The following is a 20,092-nucleotide window of genomic DNA, read 5'->3' as shown; positions in this document are numbered from 1 at the left end:
AATAAATTAATTTTTACAAGAACATAAATGAGATTTATTAATTATTAATGTTTAAATTTTTATTTTAAGAAAACAAATGTTAAAGTTATTAAATTTTTATATTGTAATGAAACTAGTTGATCTAGGTTCAAACCTTTTAGTAAGGAAGCTGAATTAAACAACTTATTTTAAAATTTTATAAGTTTAAGCCAAATTTGAATATTCCTAAAATCATGCAAGCCAAATTTAAAAATACTAATACTAAGCTCAATTTGGCTCATTTACGTCCTTAATTACCAGTTAGCTAAAATTCTACATAAATAAATTACACTCAATCAAGTCCAAAAAATTATAAAACAAAAACTAATCATAAATTATTATTATTATTATTACTATTATTATTATTTTGTTAGATACATGTTAAATAAACGATGGGTGTACCTGTTTAACATGGACCGCCACTACAGAAAAACCCAACACAAAAATTGCTAATGTCACACAAAAATTTGCTTCTCTCAAACCATTCACATGCCTGACTGCGAAACGACATGCTTTAAAATTGAGTGGGGGGAGGAAATGCAGCTCTGGCAATAGTAAACTAGAGGGGTAGTCGATATCTTCAGATTTTGGAGACGAACACACAGAATCACACTCTCGGCTTCATTACCAAAGCTGCTCGAAACAGAAAAGCCCGTCGATGGAGGAAAAACGCCGAGATGCCGGAACCCTAACTGCGGCGGGTGTCGATTCGCCGGCATCCGAGCCGGCCTCGTCACGGCGTAGAGGCGGGTCCCAAAAGCGAAAAGCCGGCGGTGCCGGCTCGTCGGGTTCTTCATCCACACCTTCGAAACGCGTTACTAGAGACAAATCTTCGCTCGCTCATCTTCCGATCCACAACGGGCCGTTAACAAGGGCTCGCCAAGGGCCCAGCAGCCTCGCTTCGGCTTTGGCCGCTGGTGGAGCTACGTTGTCAGCGGGTGCCACTAAGCCGGCGGAGAAGTCTAGGCTGTCTGTAGCCACGGCAGGAGATGCAATGGTGGCATTGGCTGAGGAGGTGAACAAGGAGAGAGAGTTGCAGGCGTTGGAGGCTCAGTTTGAAGCGGAGTTTGAGGCCATTAGATCTCGTGGTGCCAGCGCCCATGTGGCTCCTAGCCATTGTGGTGAGTCTTCATTGCCTTTTTCTAAACCCTAAATCTTTTTTCCCGCATTTTCGCAATGAATCGCTCACTGCTTGTTTGGCTTCTGAGGAGAGTGAACGAGATGAAATGAAATGAAATTTTGGACATGGTTAATGAAATGTTTTTGATTACTTTGGTTCCAATTGGGTCAAAGAATTATGGTTGACCTTTTTTTTGGTCTGCTGTGATTCGTATTATGAAACCGTAATTTGTGTGCATTTCGTTAAGTAAGCTAGGAAAACTGGAATTATGAAGAAGGACAACAATAAAGTTTAATTGTAGTTATTTTTTATTTTTTATTATTATTTTTTTTTTCAGAATTCTAAATTTTGTTACTTCTATATGCTGGATATCTTGTTTTATGGGATTTTGTGATTTAAAAACAATCTAGCATTATTTTGTTATAATTTCAAAATGCTTCTTTCTTTTCTAATTTAAAAGGTTTGGTAATGTGATGTGGAAGTTTTTGGGTCACAATATATGTATTTTTACTTTCTGCTTTAGGTTGGTTTTCATGGACTAAAATCCACTTCATTGAGGAGAGCACATTGCCATCTTTCTTTAATGGGAAATCTGAGTCGCGAACCGCTGATATGTACCTGGAGATTCGTAATTGGATTATGAAGAAATTTCATGCAAATCCAAGCACACAGATTGAACTGAAAGACTTGTCAGAGCTTGAAATTGGAGATTCAGATGCAAAACAAGAGGTAATGGAGTTTTTGGATCACTGGGGCTTGATTAATTTCCATCCATTTCCGCCAACAAGTTCTGAGGCGGAGATGGTGGCTGCTGATGATGGTGATGGTGCGGCAGAAAAGAATTCTTTGGTTGATAAGTTGTATCACTTTGAAACACTACAATCATCTATGACTGTCATTCCCAAGACTAACATAACGACTCCTGCTGTGCCGTCTGGATTGTTTCCAGAATCTGCTGTTGCTGAGGAGTTGGTGAGACATGAGGGACCATCTGTCGAGTACCACTGCAACTCTTGTTCAGCTGATTGCTCTCGCAAGCGGTACCATTGCCAGAAGCAGGTTGGTGGTTTTAATAATTTCACATATTTTAGGTTGCTTAGTAGGCTGATCCAATCTACACAGGGTGACATTTGGGTTTGAGATTCCACTTGACATATCACATATGCTTAATGTTATAAATGTGTTTATCTACTCATTACTCCTAAAAGTGAAAAGGACGGGATTCCTTACACCACTTAAGGAATAAACAACTACTAACATAAGATTATTTTTCTTTTAGGCCAAATTTTTGCTTAGTAGGATGATCCAATCTACACAGGATGGCATTTAGGTTTGAGATTCCACTTCACATATCACATATGCTTAATGTTATAAATGTGTTTATCTACTCATTAGTCCCTAAAAGAGAAAAGGACAAGATTTCTTACACCACTTCAGAAATAAACAACTACTAACTGAAGAATTCTTTTCATTTACTCTCAAATTTTAGCAGTATCTAAGTTGGGAAGTTGCAATATATGTGATGGAATTTTTTGTTGCATGTGAAAGTGATATCTTCCTCGACCAGTTTTGTTAGGGTTGGATTTGTTATTCCTTGGAAATATTCAAGATCCATTACGAACCATATTTTCTACAATATGAAATTTGACCATACATGTACAGTCAGCACATTGGCAAATAGATCACTGATAACTAGTGGCACAGTTGAAGTGAATGACTCACTTTGTCTCTTGTCCTATCATGTTGCTTCTGGATGGGATCAAATGTGCTGCTATGTGCAAATTCGCATTTATTTACCATAGTATAAATTTTTTTATAGTGTGCTGCTGCATTGCAAATTTGATTTATGCATTTTTGCAATTGATTTTATAGTTGTATGGACACAATTCGTAATTAATGCCATCTTATTACTAGTGAATTGTTAATTGCCAGGTGAATGTCAGACTCTCTGGTATGTATAGTAAAATGGGCTTTGGTAATCGAGTATAAAAACTGGGACTTGCCTTTTACAGTTCCAATCTTTTACAAAGATGTAATCTTTTTTTAAGATATCAAATTAATCATGCTCTTGAAACCTCTACTTTTACTAAAGATGTTATCGTGTTTTATGTGTAGAGTGATACTTTTTTATTTAGATATTTAGAATATGCTTTTCAAGTCCACTCAACTTCCGACGAAGGTCTATGGGCTATTCAATTAATTTAAGCTTTTTCCCGTTACCTGTGTAACTTGCTTCAAGTGTTAGTGCCACTAGAATCAGGCAGGTAGTTTCTGTTGTTATTAAAAGCTGAGAAATCAGAATAGTCCTCTAAGATCTCTGACTAGAAACCAAAGATTAAGATTGTGGCTAATAATGTTTGTGTAGAACTGGATAAGAAGGCCACATAACTATCTTATGAGTGGGATATCATAGTATGTTAATTACATGCTTCTTCTTTTTTCTTTCTTTGGAAAATAATAGTTTCCAATGAGGTGTATTATGGTTCTGATTATATTGTGATTTGACAGGCAGATTTTGATTTATGTACCGATTGCTTTAATAATGGAAAGTTTGACTCTGGCATGTCATCCTCGGATTTTATTCTCATGGAGCCTGCTGAGGCTCCAGGGCTAAGTGGTGGGAAATGGACAGATCAGGAAACTCTGCTTCTCCTTGAAGCATTGGAACTTTATAAGGAAAACTGGAATGAAATTGCAGAACATGTTGCTACGAAAACAAAAGCCCAATGTATATTGCACTTTGTTCAAATGCCAATCGAAGACACCTTTCTTGACTGTGATGATGATATTGATGCCAATTCTAAAGAAATTCAAGATATAGATTCAACAGAGAAGGATTTGTCGATTCCCAAAGATGCATCTGAAGCTACAGAAAGTAAGACTGGGGTTAATGAGAATCACTCCCCAAGTTCCCCAATGGATACATCAAAAGAAAATATGACAGAAGTAAAAGATGGTCAGGACAGTTCAAAACAAGAAGCTACAAATGAAGTGAAAGCTGGTCAGGAAACTTCAAAAGTGGAAGATACAAGTGAAGTAAAAGTTGGTGAGGAAACAGGTGAAAATTGTGCATTGAAGGCTCTTAAGGAAGCATTTGAAGCAGTGGGCTACTCTTCAACGCCTGATGCCCCACTCTCGTTTGCAGAAGTGGGGAACTCTGTCATGGCATTGGTAAGTTGATCACCAATATATCTCTATTTAGGCAATTAGCAGGTCAATAAGTGACAAATGGCTTCAAAGATCTGGAACTTGTTTACAGCAAGAAAAAAGAAAATGAAATTGAAGTTATGAGCACATTGCATAAGTTCTTTTATACAATCTAATATGTAATCTTTTGCAATTAATTTGTGAGCTAAATCATTATATTTTGGTTTATTTGTTATGTTCACATTTATAAGTTTAAGCGCTTCCAGGAATTTCTTCTTGTCATTGGAATTTACTCTCTTGTTAATCACCTTTAAATCCTCTGGGAAAGGCACTTGAATGGGCTTCCATATTTTATTATATTACATCACTAATTGAACTTCCAAGGCTATTGAGATTGTTTTACCATTCTAGATAAAATATCAAGAATTCTGGCATTCAAAATGGCTGCTAATATATCAGTGCTTAGAGGTTGCTTTATTGCTTTATTTTCAGGCTATTTTCTTGGCACGTTTGATAGGACCTGAAGTTGCAACTGCTTCAGCTCATAATTCTTTAAAATCCATATCAGGAAACTCTTCTGGTATTGAGCTGGCTACTAGACACTGCTTTCTTTTGGAAGATCCACCAAAAGGCGATAAGGACAGTGTAGATAGGTATGTTATTTTAAATGGAGAATTTACTTCTCTCGGTTTTCATTGTACTCTTTGATAAATTAGAAATTGCAGTGTTGTTGCTGAAGTGGATAATAGAGAGACTCAGAAAGAGGAAACCCAGGGAGAGGAAAGCCACAAAGAGGATTTATTAGATGGTAGTCATGACAAGAAAAATGAAGATTCTACTCCTGAAGCACAAACAATATCAAATTCAGCAATTGATGGTTCAACAGAGAATTTAGATTCTGCAAAAGAACAGGATGCTAAAGTTTCAAGTGAAGAAGTTGGACCTGGTAATTTGAGCACATCAAGCAATTCTGAGATACCGAAGGACCAACCAACATCTCCGATGAGGGAATCAAATGGTTTAAAATCTGAGGCAGAGCTTCCAGCAAATTCTGTGAAGGAGTCGGGAGAAGGAACTTCAGCAAGAGAGCATTCTGAACCCACAGAAGCATCAAAGGATGATTCTCAGCACTCAGAAAAGAATGATGCTCAGCAAATTGCTGTCTCAAATTCAGCAAGGGAGCCTTCCCATTCAACGGAACCTTCAAAAGATGTAGATTTAGTGTCTGATTCTCTTCCTTCAGAAAATAATGATCCACAACATCGAGTGACCTCCAATGCAGATAGAGAACCCAATCAACCTTCAGAGACAGCAAAGGATGTTGATATGGTCTCTAATGCTGAGCACTCAGAAAAAAATGAGCCTCCTCAATCGGTTAAATCTAATGCAACAGTTGAAAATGGAGAAAGTATGTGACTCTCTTTTTTGTATCTTTCAGTTTATAGAAGTCGGGTGTTGATGAAATTGTGTTAATGGGAATGTCATTAGTAACAGTTTACAATTTCAATGAACGAAATGTTTTCTTAACCAAAAAGAAAATATGTGGTGAAGTATTGTGTCATAGCTCACTAATTGTCACATTTTCTTTTGCCATTTGCAGGTGAGGACCAAAATAAAGACGCTATAAAAGAGAAGCAAGACAGTACAGAGACAAAAGACATCCTCAAAATCGATAAAATAAAACGCGCTGCAGTTTCAGCTATCTCAGCGGCAGCAGTGAAGGCAAAACTCCTAGCAAATCAAGAAGAAGACCAAATACGGCAACTTTCGACACTGTTGATAGAAAAGCAGGTAATATCCTCTAGATGAACTGGTTTCTCACAATTGTTGTCTGTGTTAAACATAGAAGCTTACTCCTTTGGAGGCTTTATCTTCACCTGCAGCTGCAAAAGTTGGAAATGAAGTTGGCTTTTTTCAATGATATGGAAAATGTTGTAATGAGGGTAAGGGAGCAACTGGACAGATCAAGGCAGCGGCTTTACCATGAGCGAGCACAGATCATAGCAGCCAGACTCGGCATACCTTCTTCCTCATCAAGAGCAATGCCACCATCTTTGCCTACTAATAGAATTCCCATGAACATGGCAAATGCAGTTCCAAGACCGCCATTGGGCACGATTTCCCAAAGGCCACCAATGTCAAGACCCATTGGACCAGCAGTTCCTAATCCTTCGGTACCACTTCCCTCCACAACAGTGTCAGCTAGTTCAATTCGACCTCCTAGCCAGGACACACTTTCTTCTGTTTGAACCTAGTGAAAGCTTTTCAGAGTACATCTCAGAATACATCCATTATCTCACTACGTTTACCAACAAGATACGCACCCAATGAGTTTCTGTCTGCACCGGCCCAACTTTATTTGTGGCCTTAGGCGAGAAGCGATGGGGTCTTTTAGTTGAATATTTTTCATATAAATAATATTATAATTAATTATTGTTTACAACATATTTTATGGTAAATTATACGTATGCCATTTAAGTGGTTTAAGTACAAAATTATTTTCGCAGTCCCGCAAAATTAAATTGCCTCCTCTTCCGGGAAAATGCCATTTGAACTCCCTTCTACCAATCGATTAAAAAATCTCTTCACCTAATAATTTATCTTAAAAATAGTTTGATAATGACGATAATTGTATTTTAGTTTACTTTTTTAAGCTAACGTTCCATTCTTCCATGCCTTCCACGCTGCAAATTCTAACATTTTAATCTGCTAAATACCAAATAATGTGATATAATATCAAGACCTTGATTGCTTCACAAAAAGTTTGAGTCACAAAAGAGACCATAATTTTTATTTAACTTAAAGGTGCTTCAAACAACGCAGTAATGGGAGAAGTGAGAAGATAGAAAGAAAACAATAAAGCTCAGGGTATTTATACAATGTCATAACCAGAGTAAAAGCATTCATTCATCTCTGAAGATGTCGGACCCATAATCATCAAGCACCAGAATCAAATACCAATCCAACTCAAGCCCCATCTTTGGAACTGCCCCGAAAACCAAACCGATAAACATACAAACTAATAATAACCCCAGAAGTTAAACCAGAAATATCCATAAGCATCATGTTTAGGAGAAGAATTTTCGCGAGAGCTGCTGTCCTCTGTCATCAATATGCGTGTTCACCATTTCTCATAACAAAGCTCGATAAAAGGATACAAGCATCCGAATTATAAAAGCATAATTGAATCCAGCATATCTTCTCTCTCTCTCTCTCTCGATTATTTTATTTATTATTATTATTTTTTTTTTTTTGGGGTGAGGAGGTGGGGGAACAGTCCTCAGTCAACAGTAAAGGGAAATGGGGAGGATTCAAATGTAACTCATCAAAGCAAACAGTAGTTACACAGAAGGCACATTACAATCAAACCCAATAAGCATTAATGGAACCAATTTGTTTCCCACAAACACTAATGTACAATTTAGTAGCATACAGTACCAATTAAAATGACAAAATATTTTGCAGCACTTCAAAAGATAAAACTTATTGATTACTGGGAAAGAATCTGGCACATTATTTAGCACTCGCATCCGGCTGACCTTGGCTGACTGTTGGTCGCAACATCAATGGTGTCTGGCAAGTATCTTCAGAATGCAGAAAATTTCCACCAAAGGGAAAATAACAAGATGAAAGAAGTCAGACAAGAATTGACTGGTAAATTTTGGAATTAGAGCACTAACAATCAAGCCTCCAGCAAACATGAAATTCTCAGAATCACAAGAGCGAACAAATGATTTCACTTTTTTTAACTGCAATTATGAATCTATTATGATCTTGACATACTGAAAATTTCCAAGCAGTTTAGTAAATTATTAGAGGAGATGATGCAGCGCATTTTGATTATATAATAGGGGTTTATCTTTTAGCAACTAAGTAATTCTCAGAACCACAAGAACCAACAAATGGTTTCACTTTCACTACATTGATGATACTAGTAAGACATCAAGATACCACATGTAATTTTGAAGTAATTGAACATATTAGTGAAGGACATTGTGAAGCAACATGTTCTGATTATATAAAAGATTCTATATGCTCAGTATAGGTCTTCAGCATTCAGGACAGTGAGCTTGGTAACAAATTTCTATTCTGATAAAACTAATATGTTAAGAATTAACTTGAGAGACCGTCAGCACTCATTTGGTGAGACAGCGATAAAAATGATGGCTAAATATCACAAATGCAGTAACTAAAACAAATTTCAGAATGATCTTTCTGGAAAGCCATAAAATTAGGGGGTTAAAAAAGCATAATCTAGCATATATACAGGTTTATCAAGATAAGGTTTTCTGTTCACTTACATCTCTTCCTCTTCCCCAGTCTTGAGAGCATTCTTTGCTATGCATTGGAAAGCTTCTTCCACATTGATACCCTCCTTGGCAGAAGTCTCAAAGTATGGGATATTCCCTTTTGATGCACACCAAGCTCGAGCCTTTTTTTCTGAAACCTGGACAATGAACATTGACATATGGGCTCAAATGCACAGGACAACATATCATATGCATCTCTATATGTGTTTACATGAGTACGGATATAAATAAAGAAAGGAGAAACCATTCCAGGAAATACATACCACTCTGCTATTTCCACCATCTACATCAATCTTGTTTCCTATAACAACAAATGGGAAATTTTCTGGGTCTGAAGGGCTTGCCTGCAGAGACAACCTCAAGAAATCACTCATGATAAATTTCAATTTTTAATTGTAATTAATAGATCATGGGAGGATCCACAAGACCAAGAGATGTAGTTTCAAGAAAATTTAACAGGGGAAAAAAGTCATACCTGAATGAGAAACTCTTCCCTCCAGTTGTTAAGGTTGTCAAATGATTTCATCGAGTTCACATCGTAAACAAGAACGCAGCAATCAGCACCACGGTAAAAAGCAACTCCAAGGCTTTGAAATCTTTCCTGACCAGCTGTATCCCAAATCTGTCAAAACAATTTTGTGGAATTTATTTTACTAAGAGTTAAAAACTTGAGAACAACACCTCATAATTATGGGACCAAAGACTACTCAAAACACTTCTATAACTTGCAATGTGGTTGTGGACATAGCATGCCCTTCAATTGTGTAAAAGAAGGGAATTAATGAAACCAGGCCCTCAACACATTGAAGATTCCAAGGTTGTAACTTATAATCCTAAAAGATATCACTTGCCAATAATGAAGAGTAACTGTCCCATTTTCAACATATTCTGTGTACATTGGTTTCCTTTCCTGGTGGCTCATTCTCAAAACCTCGAACAAGGATGGTCAAATACCATAACTCCACCAGAACTCAACATATGGCTTTGCAAACAGTACAAAACCAAACAACATCAGGTTAAGATAGATACCTCCAGAGACTAAATCAGTAACAGACACATTAACTGGAATAACACTGTACTAATCTGAGCACTGTCATTTTTCGTTATCATGGCTATGAATTTTTATACAAATATTTCATGTACAAGGAAAAATTGCATCTCTCAATTAATGTTTTTATGCGAGATGATAAAGGAAATTTACCAATACATGGTAAAGATCTCCAGATTTCTCATAGTTTCTTCCCCTTAAGTCAGTCAGAACTCACTAATTTTCGTTCTTTTTAACTTTGTTTTCTTATCTTATCAATTTTCCTTTCCCTTTCACTTTTGGTTGTTTAACTTATTTTTCTCCTGCATTAACTCACCTAGTCAAACTGTTCTGGATAGGTTCCTATATGGCTTGCTCATGAAAAAATCCAACAAGAAATTGAACAAACACAAATAGACAATATGAAAATAGCTCCAAAAGTAAACATCCAACATAGAAAATCAAATCAATCACTCATTTCCAGTGATGCACATAAATTTATGTATTAATTTTTATTTTTTTTAAAACAACTAGCAAATGGAATAAACCTAAGAGATATAAGATATAAAAACCATTGCTAACCTGCAAGGTGAAAAGCCTATCTTCAAACTGCACCTCTTTGGTCAAAAAGTCGGCTCCAATCGTTGCCTTGTATTGGTTACTAAACTTCTTATTTACATATCTATAGGAAATATGTCAAGGCAAACAGCACCACAGCTCATAGAAGAGCTTGCTTTACCAATACAACACGCTATTTAGATTAAATCACCAAACCACATAACGCTATTTAGATTAAATTACCAAACCACATAACACTATTTAGATTAAATTACCAAACCACATAAGAGAAAGCAATATAACGATTACCTAAAAACAAGGGGGAAAAAAAAAAGATTAACTTTAAAATTGAGCGTTGAAGGATACTGATTCATCAAAGAGGTCTTCCCCACCCTGCATATTACAGATAGAATGAATTTAACGAAACTAATTCACTTAAAACAGAATGAAGTTAACGAAACTAATTCGCTTAAAACAGACATAAATGGAATAACCAAAATTCTAAGAAACAATTTTAACTACACATTCAAAATGAAGATAAAAAAAAAAATAATCCCCTTAACACAGACTTAAGCGGGATTACAAAAATTCTAAGCAACAAATAACTTCTCATTCTAAGAGGCAGAATCTAATACTCATGCTTTGTTTATCTCCAAATTAAATCCTCTAGCCGGAATAAGACACAGCTTTATGTACTACAACAATTGTGAATTCCATTGCCATAAATTTAATAAAAATAAATAAAAATAAAAAAGTGATAATTTAAACACCTAACAAAGTATAAACAGAATTGAAAATAATTTTGAGCACCTAAAAAAGTATAAACAGAATTGAAAATAATTTTGAGCGCCTAACAAAGTATAAACAGATTTGAAAAAGAAATTAGAGAACAAAAAACAAAAAACACAACAATTTTCTGCCGCCGAAATAAGAAACAACTTTATCTACCACAGCAACTGTGAATTCCATCGCTATAAAATAATATAAAAAAAATTAAAAAAAAAAAAAGCAATAGAAAAAATTTTTGAACACCTAACAAAAGTATAAAGAGAACCTAAGAAGGAATCATATACAATTATTCACTAAGCTCATATTCGAGTAAACCAATCAAACTCGTGTACTGATTCAGTATCAACAACTAGGGTTCTAGATCATTCTTTGTACAGTAAGATCTAGAAAGATCCACAAAAATCTTCCAAAACGAAACCTCGAAATCGAAAAATCAAAGCGCAAAATGCACAAACAAATATAGTAAAATATCTATAAATTACGAGCAACGGAAAGAGAAAGAGAGAGAGAGAGCGAAAAGTTTGTTACTGACCCGCTGTCACCGAGGATGATGACCTTCAAGAGCGTTCTTCTTCGGGAAGGCATCGTACGGATATGGAATTGGAAAACGATCTCAGAGAGAGAGAGAGAGAGAGAGTCTGAAAAGCGGCTTCAAATAGGGTATTGTGGAGGAGACAGAAAGAAGACCTGCCTTTCTATACGGTTTTGTCTACGCTGCTTCTGGTCGGAGCTTTCTAGTCTTTGCCCTTCCAAAGCTGGACTGACCTGTTGTTTGTTTGAAATCACACCAAGCCAAACCGAATTTAATTTTCCTTTTTTACAATTATTTTTATTTTCCGAGAATAAGTATCCACAATAGGTTGGTGATTTTCGTCAATGTGAATGTCCTGTCGAATCCTTCCACCTGTAACCCTTATCTGACCCCCTTCCCTCTTTTTTTTTTTTTTTTTTTTTTTTTTTTTATTTATTGTGCCATTTTTTCGTCAATTTTATTAAGTATATATTTCTGTTCAAATGTTTCAAAATCATTTCTTTAATTAAAGTCGAATGTAAAAACATCTATCAAAGAATAGTCAGTGCAAAAAATATGTACAAGTTCTCTTTGCCTTGATTTGAAAAATCAAAAAGTGGTAGGAGGCTAATGATTTATATCGAGGAAAATGAATTCTAATTGAACATATGTAATACTTAATTTCAAACAAATATATGTGTTTAATAACAAAAAAATACCTAATATTGATTAATAAAAAAATGAAAAATAAAATAACTGATTTTTAAAGTCATTTTAGAGATACCAATAGTTCTTATTTTTTTATTGGTTGAAAAAATAATATAGTTTAAATATGATGAAAAAATAATGTAATTTAGATATGGATAAATAGACTTTTAAAAAATTAAATTTAATTAAATTTAAACCTTTTTTTTTAATACTAAATCTAAACCAATAAAATAATTGCACTCTATCACTTATAATATTGTAAACTTTTTGGATCTTGAACATTTTAGTATATTTGAAGGGTAAAATAACCATAGTTTTAACAAAATTTTTTTTTTTTGAAAGGAGTTTTAACAAAATTAAATCACCAAATTTTGTCTATCAACTAATGTAATAATATAGCATGATATTATTGGATTCACTCTCAATAATTTCAAGATTTAGTGCTTTATCAACCACTAATCTTTTTCTCATCACTTGGTAAACATAATTTAATAGGGATGGCAATTTACCCCGCACGGCCCGATACCCAAGGTGCACCGCCCCTAATGGGGCGGTTTTTCTTCGAAAATTCAGGGATGCGGGATGAACTCGGGGCAAATGCCTAAAAACCGAGTCGGGGACGGGGAATAATAACCCCACCCCGAACCCACCCCGATATATATATATATATTTATTTATTATTTTTTTTTTATAAAATTTCATTTATGTAAAATCATTTTCTTCTTTTTTTTTCATTTATTTTTTTAAATATGTATTTTATTATAATTGTAAATTTGTTCTTTAATGTATTTTATTATATTTTTATTGCATTGTAGTCATTTCCTTTATATTTTAATTATAAAATAATTTTTTTATATAAATTTCTAAAAAAAAATCAATTAAAAAACAAAATAGGAAAAACCGTCCTGCCCCATCCCTGCCCCGCAAAATCCCCGATCCTGCCCCGCACCTAAATAAACGGAGAAAATCGCGGGGATGGAATGTAAAATTCATCGCGGGGACGGAGAGGTGATTTTAAAAACCGGCCCCGCCCCGCCCCGTTGACATTCCTATAATTTAATCAAAAAATTTAATGGCTCTTGCATTAATATATTTTTAGAAACTTATTATTTACTATTCAGAAAAAAACCTGTTATATACCAAAATACATATATATATATATACATATTTTTCAAAGCTTTGTCATTATTGCATGATCTAAAAAGGCACATAATTTTTATATATTTATTTTTTTATTATCAGAACAATTTTAATTTAAAAAGTAAAAAGAAAATGTATGCTTAAATCCAAAATTTTATAGATCATTTGAATCAATTTCATTCAATACACAAACATTTAATAATGCTTTTCATTAAAAAAAAAAAAAATCAATAATGCTTAGCTGGAATACATGACTGTATGAGATTGTAATTTGCAGAGAACAAAATAGGTAAAAACAGGGATGAGATCCCTGGCATGGGATTTTAGTTCAGGGTAAAGGGTAAAAAGGACAAGGATCCTCATTTAATCTTTGTCTAATCTTGCAAGGACGTTTTGCCATATGGCATTAAAAAATTGTACTTCAATCTAAATATGGTTAATTTTTATTTTTTAAAAAGCATGATTAATTTTTTTATTTTTTAAAAAACCATGGTTAATTTTTTATTAAGTCAACGTAATTAATATATTAGACTAAAACTTAATATTGTTCTTTCTAATAGAAAGATTAATATATTGTTCAAACATGATCAATTAACTTTTAATCATTGTGAAACTACTTAAAAATCTGAAAAAAAATATTTTTGAAAATAATAAAAAATTCAAATTTATGTATATATATATATATATACACACACACTATAAGATACACCAAAAAAATTCGAGAAAACAATAATTCACTGGAGGAGAAAAATAAAATAAAAATAAAATATACATGGTAATTGCCACAACTGATTTGTAAGTATTTAATTCAAACAAGAAAACAACTTTTCTAAGTATATGTAAAAAGAACGTTTAGAAATATATATATGTATATGTACCACAGGAGGTAAGTCTGGCAGTTATGCAATTATTTTAAACTCTTTTTAATATTATTTTTTTTAAAAAAAATCTTTTAGTACTTTTCTAGTTTTTTCATAAAAAAAAATATTATTTTTTTCAATTCCTTATTTTTTTTTCTTATTTTTTTTTTTTTTAGTAATGTCATACAGATTTTAAAATATTTTATTATTTGTAATGTTTAAATGATTTTTTTCCAAATATATATATATATATATATATATATATATTTTAGTTACGTTAGAATTTGTAGAAAATTTTAAGCTATCATATTTTCTTACAATTTATTTTAGATTATTATATTAAAATAATAATTAAAATGTCGAAAAATTAACAAATAGAAGAATACAGGGAAAAAAAAGGGGGCATATGTTATTAGATTATAATCAGATAAAAAGAGAATCCGATTTCAATAAGGGGAATCCAAACATTTCGGTTTGAACTTTGAAGAATGAACGAGTCTGCCTTGTGAGTTATGCCGTCAATAAAATCGTAACAGTCAGACAACAATGCCCCCCCTTGTAAATTGAAAAAAGAGGGTACATGTGTTTTCTCTTCTTTTTTTTAAATAAAATTTTTCAGGTCAAAAATAGAAAAAGAAAGAGAAAAAAATGTGGTTAAAAATAGTAGGTTGGAAGTTTGTACAGAAAACATTCCCTGCTTTGTAGGAGGTGGTCTGAGGTAGCGAACACGGTTTCATTGTTTTCTTGATGCCACAATCACCATGCAACCTGGTCTTTCTAATTTCCTTCCTCTGAATAATTAATTAATTAATTTTTGAGTATTCTCCTGCGTGTGCCCTTCTCCTTCAGGTATTCCCACCTCTCCGCCGTCACCATTTCTCTCTTTTGTTGTTTTTCTTTCACTTCGAAACCAACATCATTATAACATCAAAAATTCAATTCTAATCCCTTTTTTTTTTTTTTTTTACTTGTTACATTGCTAAATTGATATTAATTTCTTGTAATGCATGAGAAATATATATATATATATATATTATATAATAGATCAAAATTTGAATTCTAACTCAAATCTCTTTTTTTTTTTTTTGTTTGGGCATTGCTAAAATTGATATTTCTTGTAATGCATGAAAGTATATATATATATATATATATATATTTATATAATTATTTTGTAATTTATTGATTAATAGGGGTTCTTGGGGTCATCGTTTGGAGGAGAATCGGAGTATTTCCGGCACCTTTGGAGGGTGAAATCTTGGTCGGGAGCTCCGAAAATGTCCTCTACATCCCCTTCTCCGTCAGATTCCCCACCTTCACCACCATCTTCATCTCCACCACCCTCATCACCACCTCCCTCATCTCCACCTCCATCTTCACCTCCTCCATCATCTCCTCCACCATCATCGCCGCCTCCCTCATCACCTCCACCGTCATCTCCGCCACCATCTTCACCACCTCCATCGTCATCATCATCTCCTCCTCCAGCCTCCCCACCTCCTTCGTCACCTGCTCCACCACCGCAAGACTCCGATTCCTCTCCACCACCTCCACCGTCTGGTTCGCAATCATCTCCACCGCCTCCTCCTCCGCCTTCTGGAGGAAAAGGTGACTTCCATCCACCACCGCCACAGCCACACCAATCTTCCTCTGATGGCGATTCACCGCCTCCTCCACCGCGATCATTGTCCCCATCGAAAAGCTCGCCGCACTCAAACTCTAATGATTCTCCGTCGGGTGGTTCGGGCTCTTCCAATACGGGTCTCATAGTAGGAGTTGCGGTTGGGGCAGTGTTCCTGCTTCTTGTCCTGGTTGCGATCTTCGTCGCATGCACTAAAAAGAAAAAGAAAAGACCGCCCACGTCGTCGTATTACGCGGATAGCGGACCCCAAGGTACATATATCAGTCCCATCTAAGCCTTCGTTCTTAAAACAATTTGACAAATTAATTGTTTTTTTATTATTATTATTAACATGCATACTATGAATAATATATGACAAGTTGACAATTTCTTTTCGGTGAATTGAAAAAAAAAAATTCATGGTATAATTTATGTGATCTCATTGGAATCCTTCCAAATTTGCAATGCATGCTAAGTTTAATCATCATTTTAAAAGAAAAAATGTTTAATCGTGCTATAATTATGGCTCTGGTAGCTTTGGAAGAATTAAAACAATAATTTTTTAATTTCAAAACCGGATTTTCAAGACAAATAAAAAAAGTGGCACTTATAATCTTTAATTTTCTCATTTTCATCTTTAATTTAAAATAACTTTTACTTTTCTATTCTGAAAAAACAAATTGCGTCATTCTTTTCTAAATAAAAAAAAAAATTAAAGGACAAAAATTACAAACTCCTTGTACATAATTCTATATGGGATTCATATGATGTAATAGGTTGTGTGCATAGGAATTTTGAAGCATCAAAACCATGCAATTTTTTATCATTACTTTTTAAGCTGTAACTTTTAGAAGTTATTCTCAAATTCTATGCACCTTAGTAAACCATCCACTAGTATTTATCAAAGAGATAAGGAAAAAAATAAATAAATAAAAAATTCAATAGTACATAATGAGTATTCTAATTATTTTGTTTCAGGAGGTCAATATTACAACCATACACCACACAACAATAACAATTGGCAAACCGGACCCAAACCTAACGACCACGTAGTGACAATGAATTCAGGCAATGCCGGTGGTGGTTGGCCAATGCCACCGCCGCCGCCACCGCACATGTGCAGCAGCGACATGAGTTCCAATTTCTCCGGTCCACATGGTCCTCCTCTGCCTCCCCCGCCACTTCCACCATCTATGGGATTCAACAAGAACGCTTTCACATACGAAGAGCTAGCCTCTGCTACATCCGGGTTCGCCCAGTCTAATTTATTGGGTCAAGGCGGGTTCGGGTACGTCCACAAAGGAGTCCTGCCAAATGGCAAAGAGGTGGCTGTCAAGTGTCTCAAATCGGGTAGTGGACAAGGAGATAGAGAGTTTCAGGCCGAGGTTGAAATTATTAGCCGAGTTCATCATCGCCACCTTGTTTCGCTTGTTGGTTATTGCATTGCAGGTGGTCAAAAATTATTGGTTTACGAGTTTCTTCCCAATAACAACCTCGAAGCTCATCTTCACGGTATTTTTTTTTTTCTACGAAATTTTTTTATTTCTCTATAGCAATTTGTTCAACATTAATTTTATTTATTGATTAATCTCGTCTTCAAACTCGAATGATATATAGCGCCAAAGGATCGACGTGCATTGGACTGGGCCACTAGGTTCAAAATTGCAATGGGATCGGCCAAAGGACTAGCTTACCTGCATGAAGATTGTAAGTAGTTAATTTTTGCAACTCTGTCTCCCTCTCTATCTTTTTTGCTGATTAATGATTTTATTTCAAAATTTGCAGGCCATCCTCGCATTATTCACAGAGACATTAAAACTTCGAATATTCTACTTGACTTTAATTTTGAACCTAAGGTACGTCCAACATTGATATATAATCTTTAGTTTTGTTACGTAAGTCCAGGGAGTAAAAAGTATTGAAAGATAAGAAAATGAAAATATTTATTGGAGTTTTAATAAATTACCCGTACATTATTCAGGTGTCGGATTTCGGCTTGGCAAAGCTTAGTCAAGACAACAACACCCATGTGTCTACTCGCGTCATGGGAACATTTGGGTGAGGAACTTAATAAGCTCCTAATTTAATCATACACAAAATTAACTATTCGGTGAATTAGGCTACAACATGTATATATATAGAGAGAGAGTACATAAATATTGTTTAAATATGCATTTCTTAACCAATATAATTTTTTTCTATGATGAGCGAGCAACTTCAATAATCCTATTTGCACTAATATAGGACCACCTATTATATATGGTATTTACATCAAATTAACAATAATATCCAGGTACTTGGCTCCTGAGTACGCTTCAAGCGGAAAGCTAACAGACAAATCCGATGTTTTCTCATTCGGTGTTATGCTATTGGAACTGATAACTGGACGACGTCCTGTGGACACTACTGGTGATTATATGGAGGACAGCTTGGTTGATTGGGTTGGAACGCTAGCTCACTAATATATAGTTCAAATTATTTTGGAATTGCTTGGTTAAGGGGTTATAATTTATGAATGCGTAATGATTAACAGGCTAGGCCAATTTGTGTTCGTGCTTTGGAGGAAGGAAACTACGATCAGTTAGTGGACCCACGTTTGGAGGACGACTATGACAAGCTTGAGATGGCACGCATGGTGGCTTGTGCTTCTGCAAGCATTCGTCATTCTTCAAGAAGACGACCCAAGATGAGCCAGGTCATAATTTCATTTTAGTTAACTTTTCTTTAATTAAAAAATAATAAGAAAAGATACATATTCCATATTATATATATATATATTTTTAAATAATTTTGGGAGCACAGATTGTGCGTGCACTGGAAGGTGACGTGTCACTGGAAGATTTGAACGAGGGAGTGAAACCAGGGCAAAGCTCATATTTTAGTGGCGGTACCTCAAGCAGTTCTGATTACGATGCTAGCTCATACAGTGCTGACATGAAGAAGTTCAGGAAAATGGCATTGGACAGCCAGAACTATGCAAGCAGTGAATATGGGGCTACCAGCGAGTACGGCCTAAATCCTTCCTCCAGTAGCGAATCCTCCGGCGAGATCGGCAGGAAAGCCTCTCGGGTGCAGAATTAACATTTTGAAGATTATTCGCATAATCATAACATGCTGGTTTTTAATTTGAATTAATGGCGAAAAATTGACAGATTTTTTCTTTTTTTTTATAATTTTTATTTTCTTCTAATTTTTCGACGCATTTTATTCGCACCGTCTTGTATTTTGACATGCTGACTACAAGTCGAAAATGAATTAATATTTGAACAAGAATGGTGGTCACGTTACCAACTGAAACGCCGTCGTCAAGAGTCTCATGGTTGATGGTTCTCACTGGTGTATTTATTAATTTGTATATTTTATTGTTTCTTTAAGGAAAAAAGAAAAACATGGGAAGGGATTAATTATACAGCTTATTAATTTGTTTATATAATCTATTTATGCATGTATGTGCTAATTATTTACATGAATTGTTTTGGTGTATAGGATCTAAGATGCTGATTATATCTCCATGATGATATGCGTTACCTGATTTTAATTTATCTTTAACATTGGTACATTGACTCTTTGGTGTTGGTATCAATATTTTTCTTTTTTACAATATGGTTCTCCAAAAATGCTAACTATACTTGAGTTATTTATTTATTCACTTTTATGGAAATTTGCTAACTTTTTACTACTAAATATATTTTTAATTTAATTATAAAACAACTATATTTATTTGTTTTTAAGAAAATTAGCTACCTTCACTTGACTTCCTCCATATATTTTTAATTTGATTATAAAACAACTACACTGACTACAAATTTAAAAGAAAACCATAAATCCTATCACCAAGTGGATTGGTATTTTTGTTTGAAAATATATATTAAATTTTTATATGTTAGTTTGATTAATAATACATATATTATAAGATAAATAACCTATATGACATTATAGATGTAATCATATATTCTATTTAATTTGTGTCAATTTTTTTTGGTCATCCTATTTGGTGTGCAAAATTTATGGATGCTCGATCAGGACTCCCATATTATTTTTAGATTATAAAAGTAAATTTCAAAAGGTCACAAATTTTTAAATTTTGAAAAATTATTTTGTGTTGAAGTCTTAATAGACATTAGTATGCCTTAAATCTAAAAGGACAAAGCTTTCAGTCTTTAGACATATTTTTTTTTTTTTTAAACATCTTAAACAGTCCGGAATTTGACTTAATGCCGCGGAGAGAAAACATAATTTTTTCAGTTTCCATGCCAAAGTACTGAGCATACGAAACTCATCAACAA

General features: G+C 34.3%; 3 protein-coding genes across 3 annotated transcripts; 2 read left to right on the top strand and 1 right to left on the bottom strand.

Moving 5' to 3' along the window:
- The first annotated feature begins 526 nt into the window (after positions 1–526).
- On the top strand, positions 527–6,730 carry LOC107426854 (SWI/SNF complex subunit SWI3D). Its single transcript, XM_048480294.2, has 7 exons — positions 527–1,139; positions 1,662–2,197; positions 3,647–4,309; positions 4,778–4,938; positions 5,011–5,693; positions 5,886–6,076; positions 6,169–6,730. Exons 1-7 carry the CDS (start codon positions 677–679, stop codon positions 6,532–6,534), a joined length of 3,063 nt encoding a protein of 1,020 aa, XP_048336251.2. The 5' UTR covers positions 527–676; the 3' UTR covers positions 6,535–6,730.
- An 846-nt stretch (positions 6,731–7,576) lies between these two features.
- On the bottom strand, positions 7,577–11,768 carry LOC107426925 (ras-related protein Rab7). The gene is made up of 7 exons (XM_016037234.4): positions 11,502–11,768; positions 10,547–10,573; positions 10,205–10,304; positions 9,071–9,217; positions 8,859–8,939; positions 8,587–8,732; positions 7,577–7,869 (listed from the first exon to the last, which is right to left on the bottom strand). Exons 1-7 carry the CDS (start codon positions 11,552–11,554, stop codon positions 7,803–7,805), a joined length of 621 nt encoding a protein of 206 aa, XP_015892720.1. The 5' UTR covers positions 11,555–11,768; the 3' UTR covers positions 7,577–7,802.
- A 3,114-nt stretch (positions 11,769–14,882) lies between these two features.
- On the top strand, positions 14,883–19,219 carry LOC107426856 (proline-rich receptor-like protein kinase PERK5). Its single transcript, XM_048480825.2, has 9 exons — positions 14,883–15,037; positions 15,379–16,078; positions 16,785–17,318; positions 17,424–17,513; positions 17,592–17,662; positions 17,788–17,864; positions 18,100–18,247; positions 18,340–18,501; positions 18,609–19,219. Exons 2-9 carry the CDS (start codon positions 15,463–15,465, stop codon positions 18,885–18,887), a joined length of 1,977 nt encoding a protein of 658 aa, XP_048336782.2. The 5' UTR covers positions 14,883–15,037; positions 15,379–15,462; the 3' UTR covers positions 18,888–19,219.
- The last annotated feature ends 873 nt before the right edge of the window (positions 19,220–20,092 follow it).

The sequence above is a fragment of the Ziziphus jujuba genome, chromosome 9 (assembly GCF_031755915.1).
Source record: "Ziziphus jujuba cultivar Dongzao chromosome 9, ASM3175591v1".
Classification (NCBI taxonomy): Eukaryota; Viridiplantae; Streptophyta; class Magnoliopsida; order Rosales; family Rhamnaceae; genus Ziziphus; species Ziziphus jujuba.
This window is presented reverse-complemented; position numbering and strand designations above follow the sequence as displayed.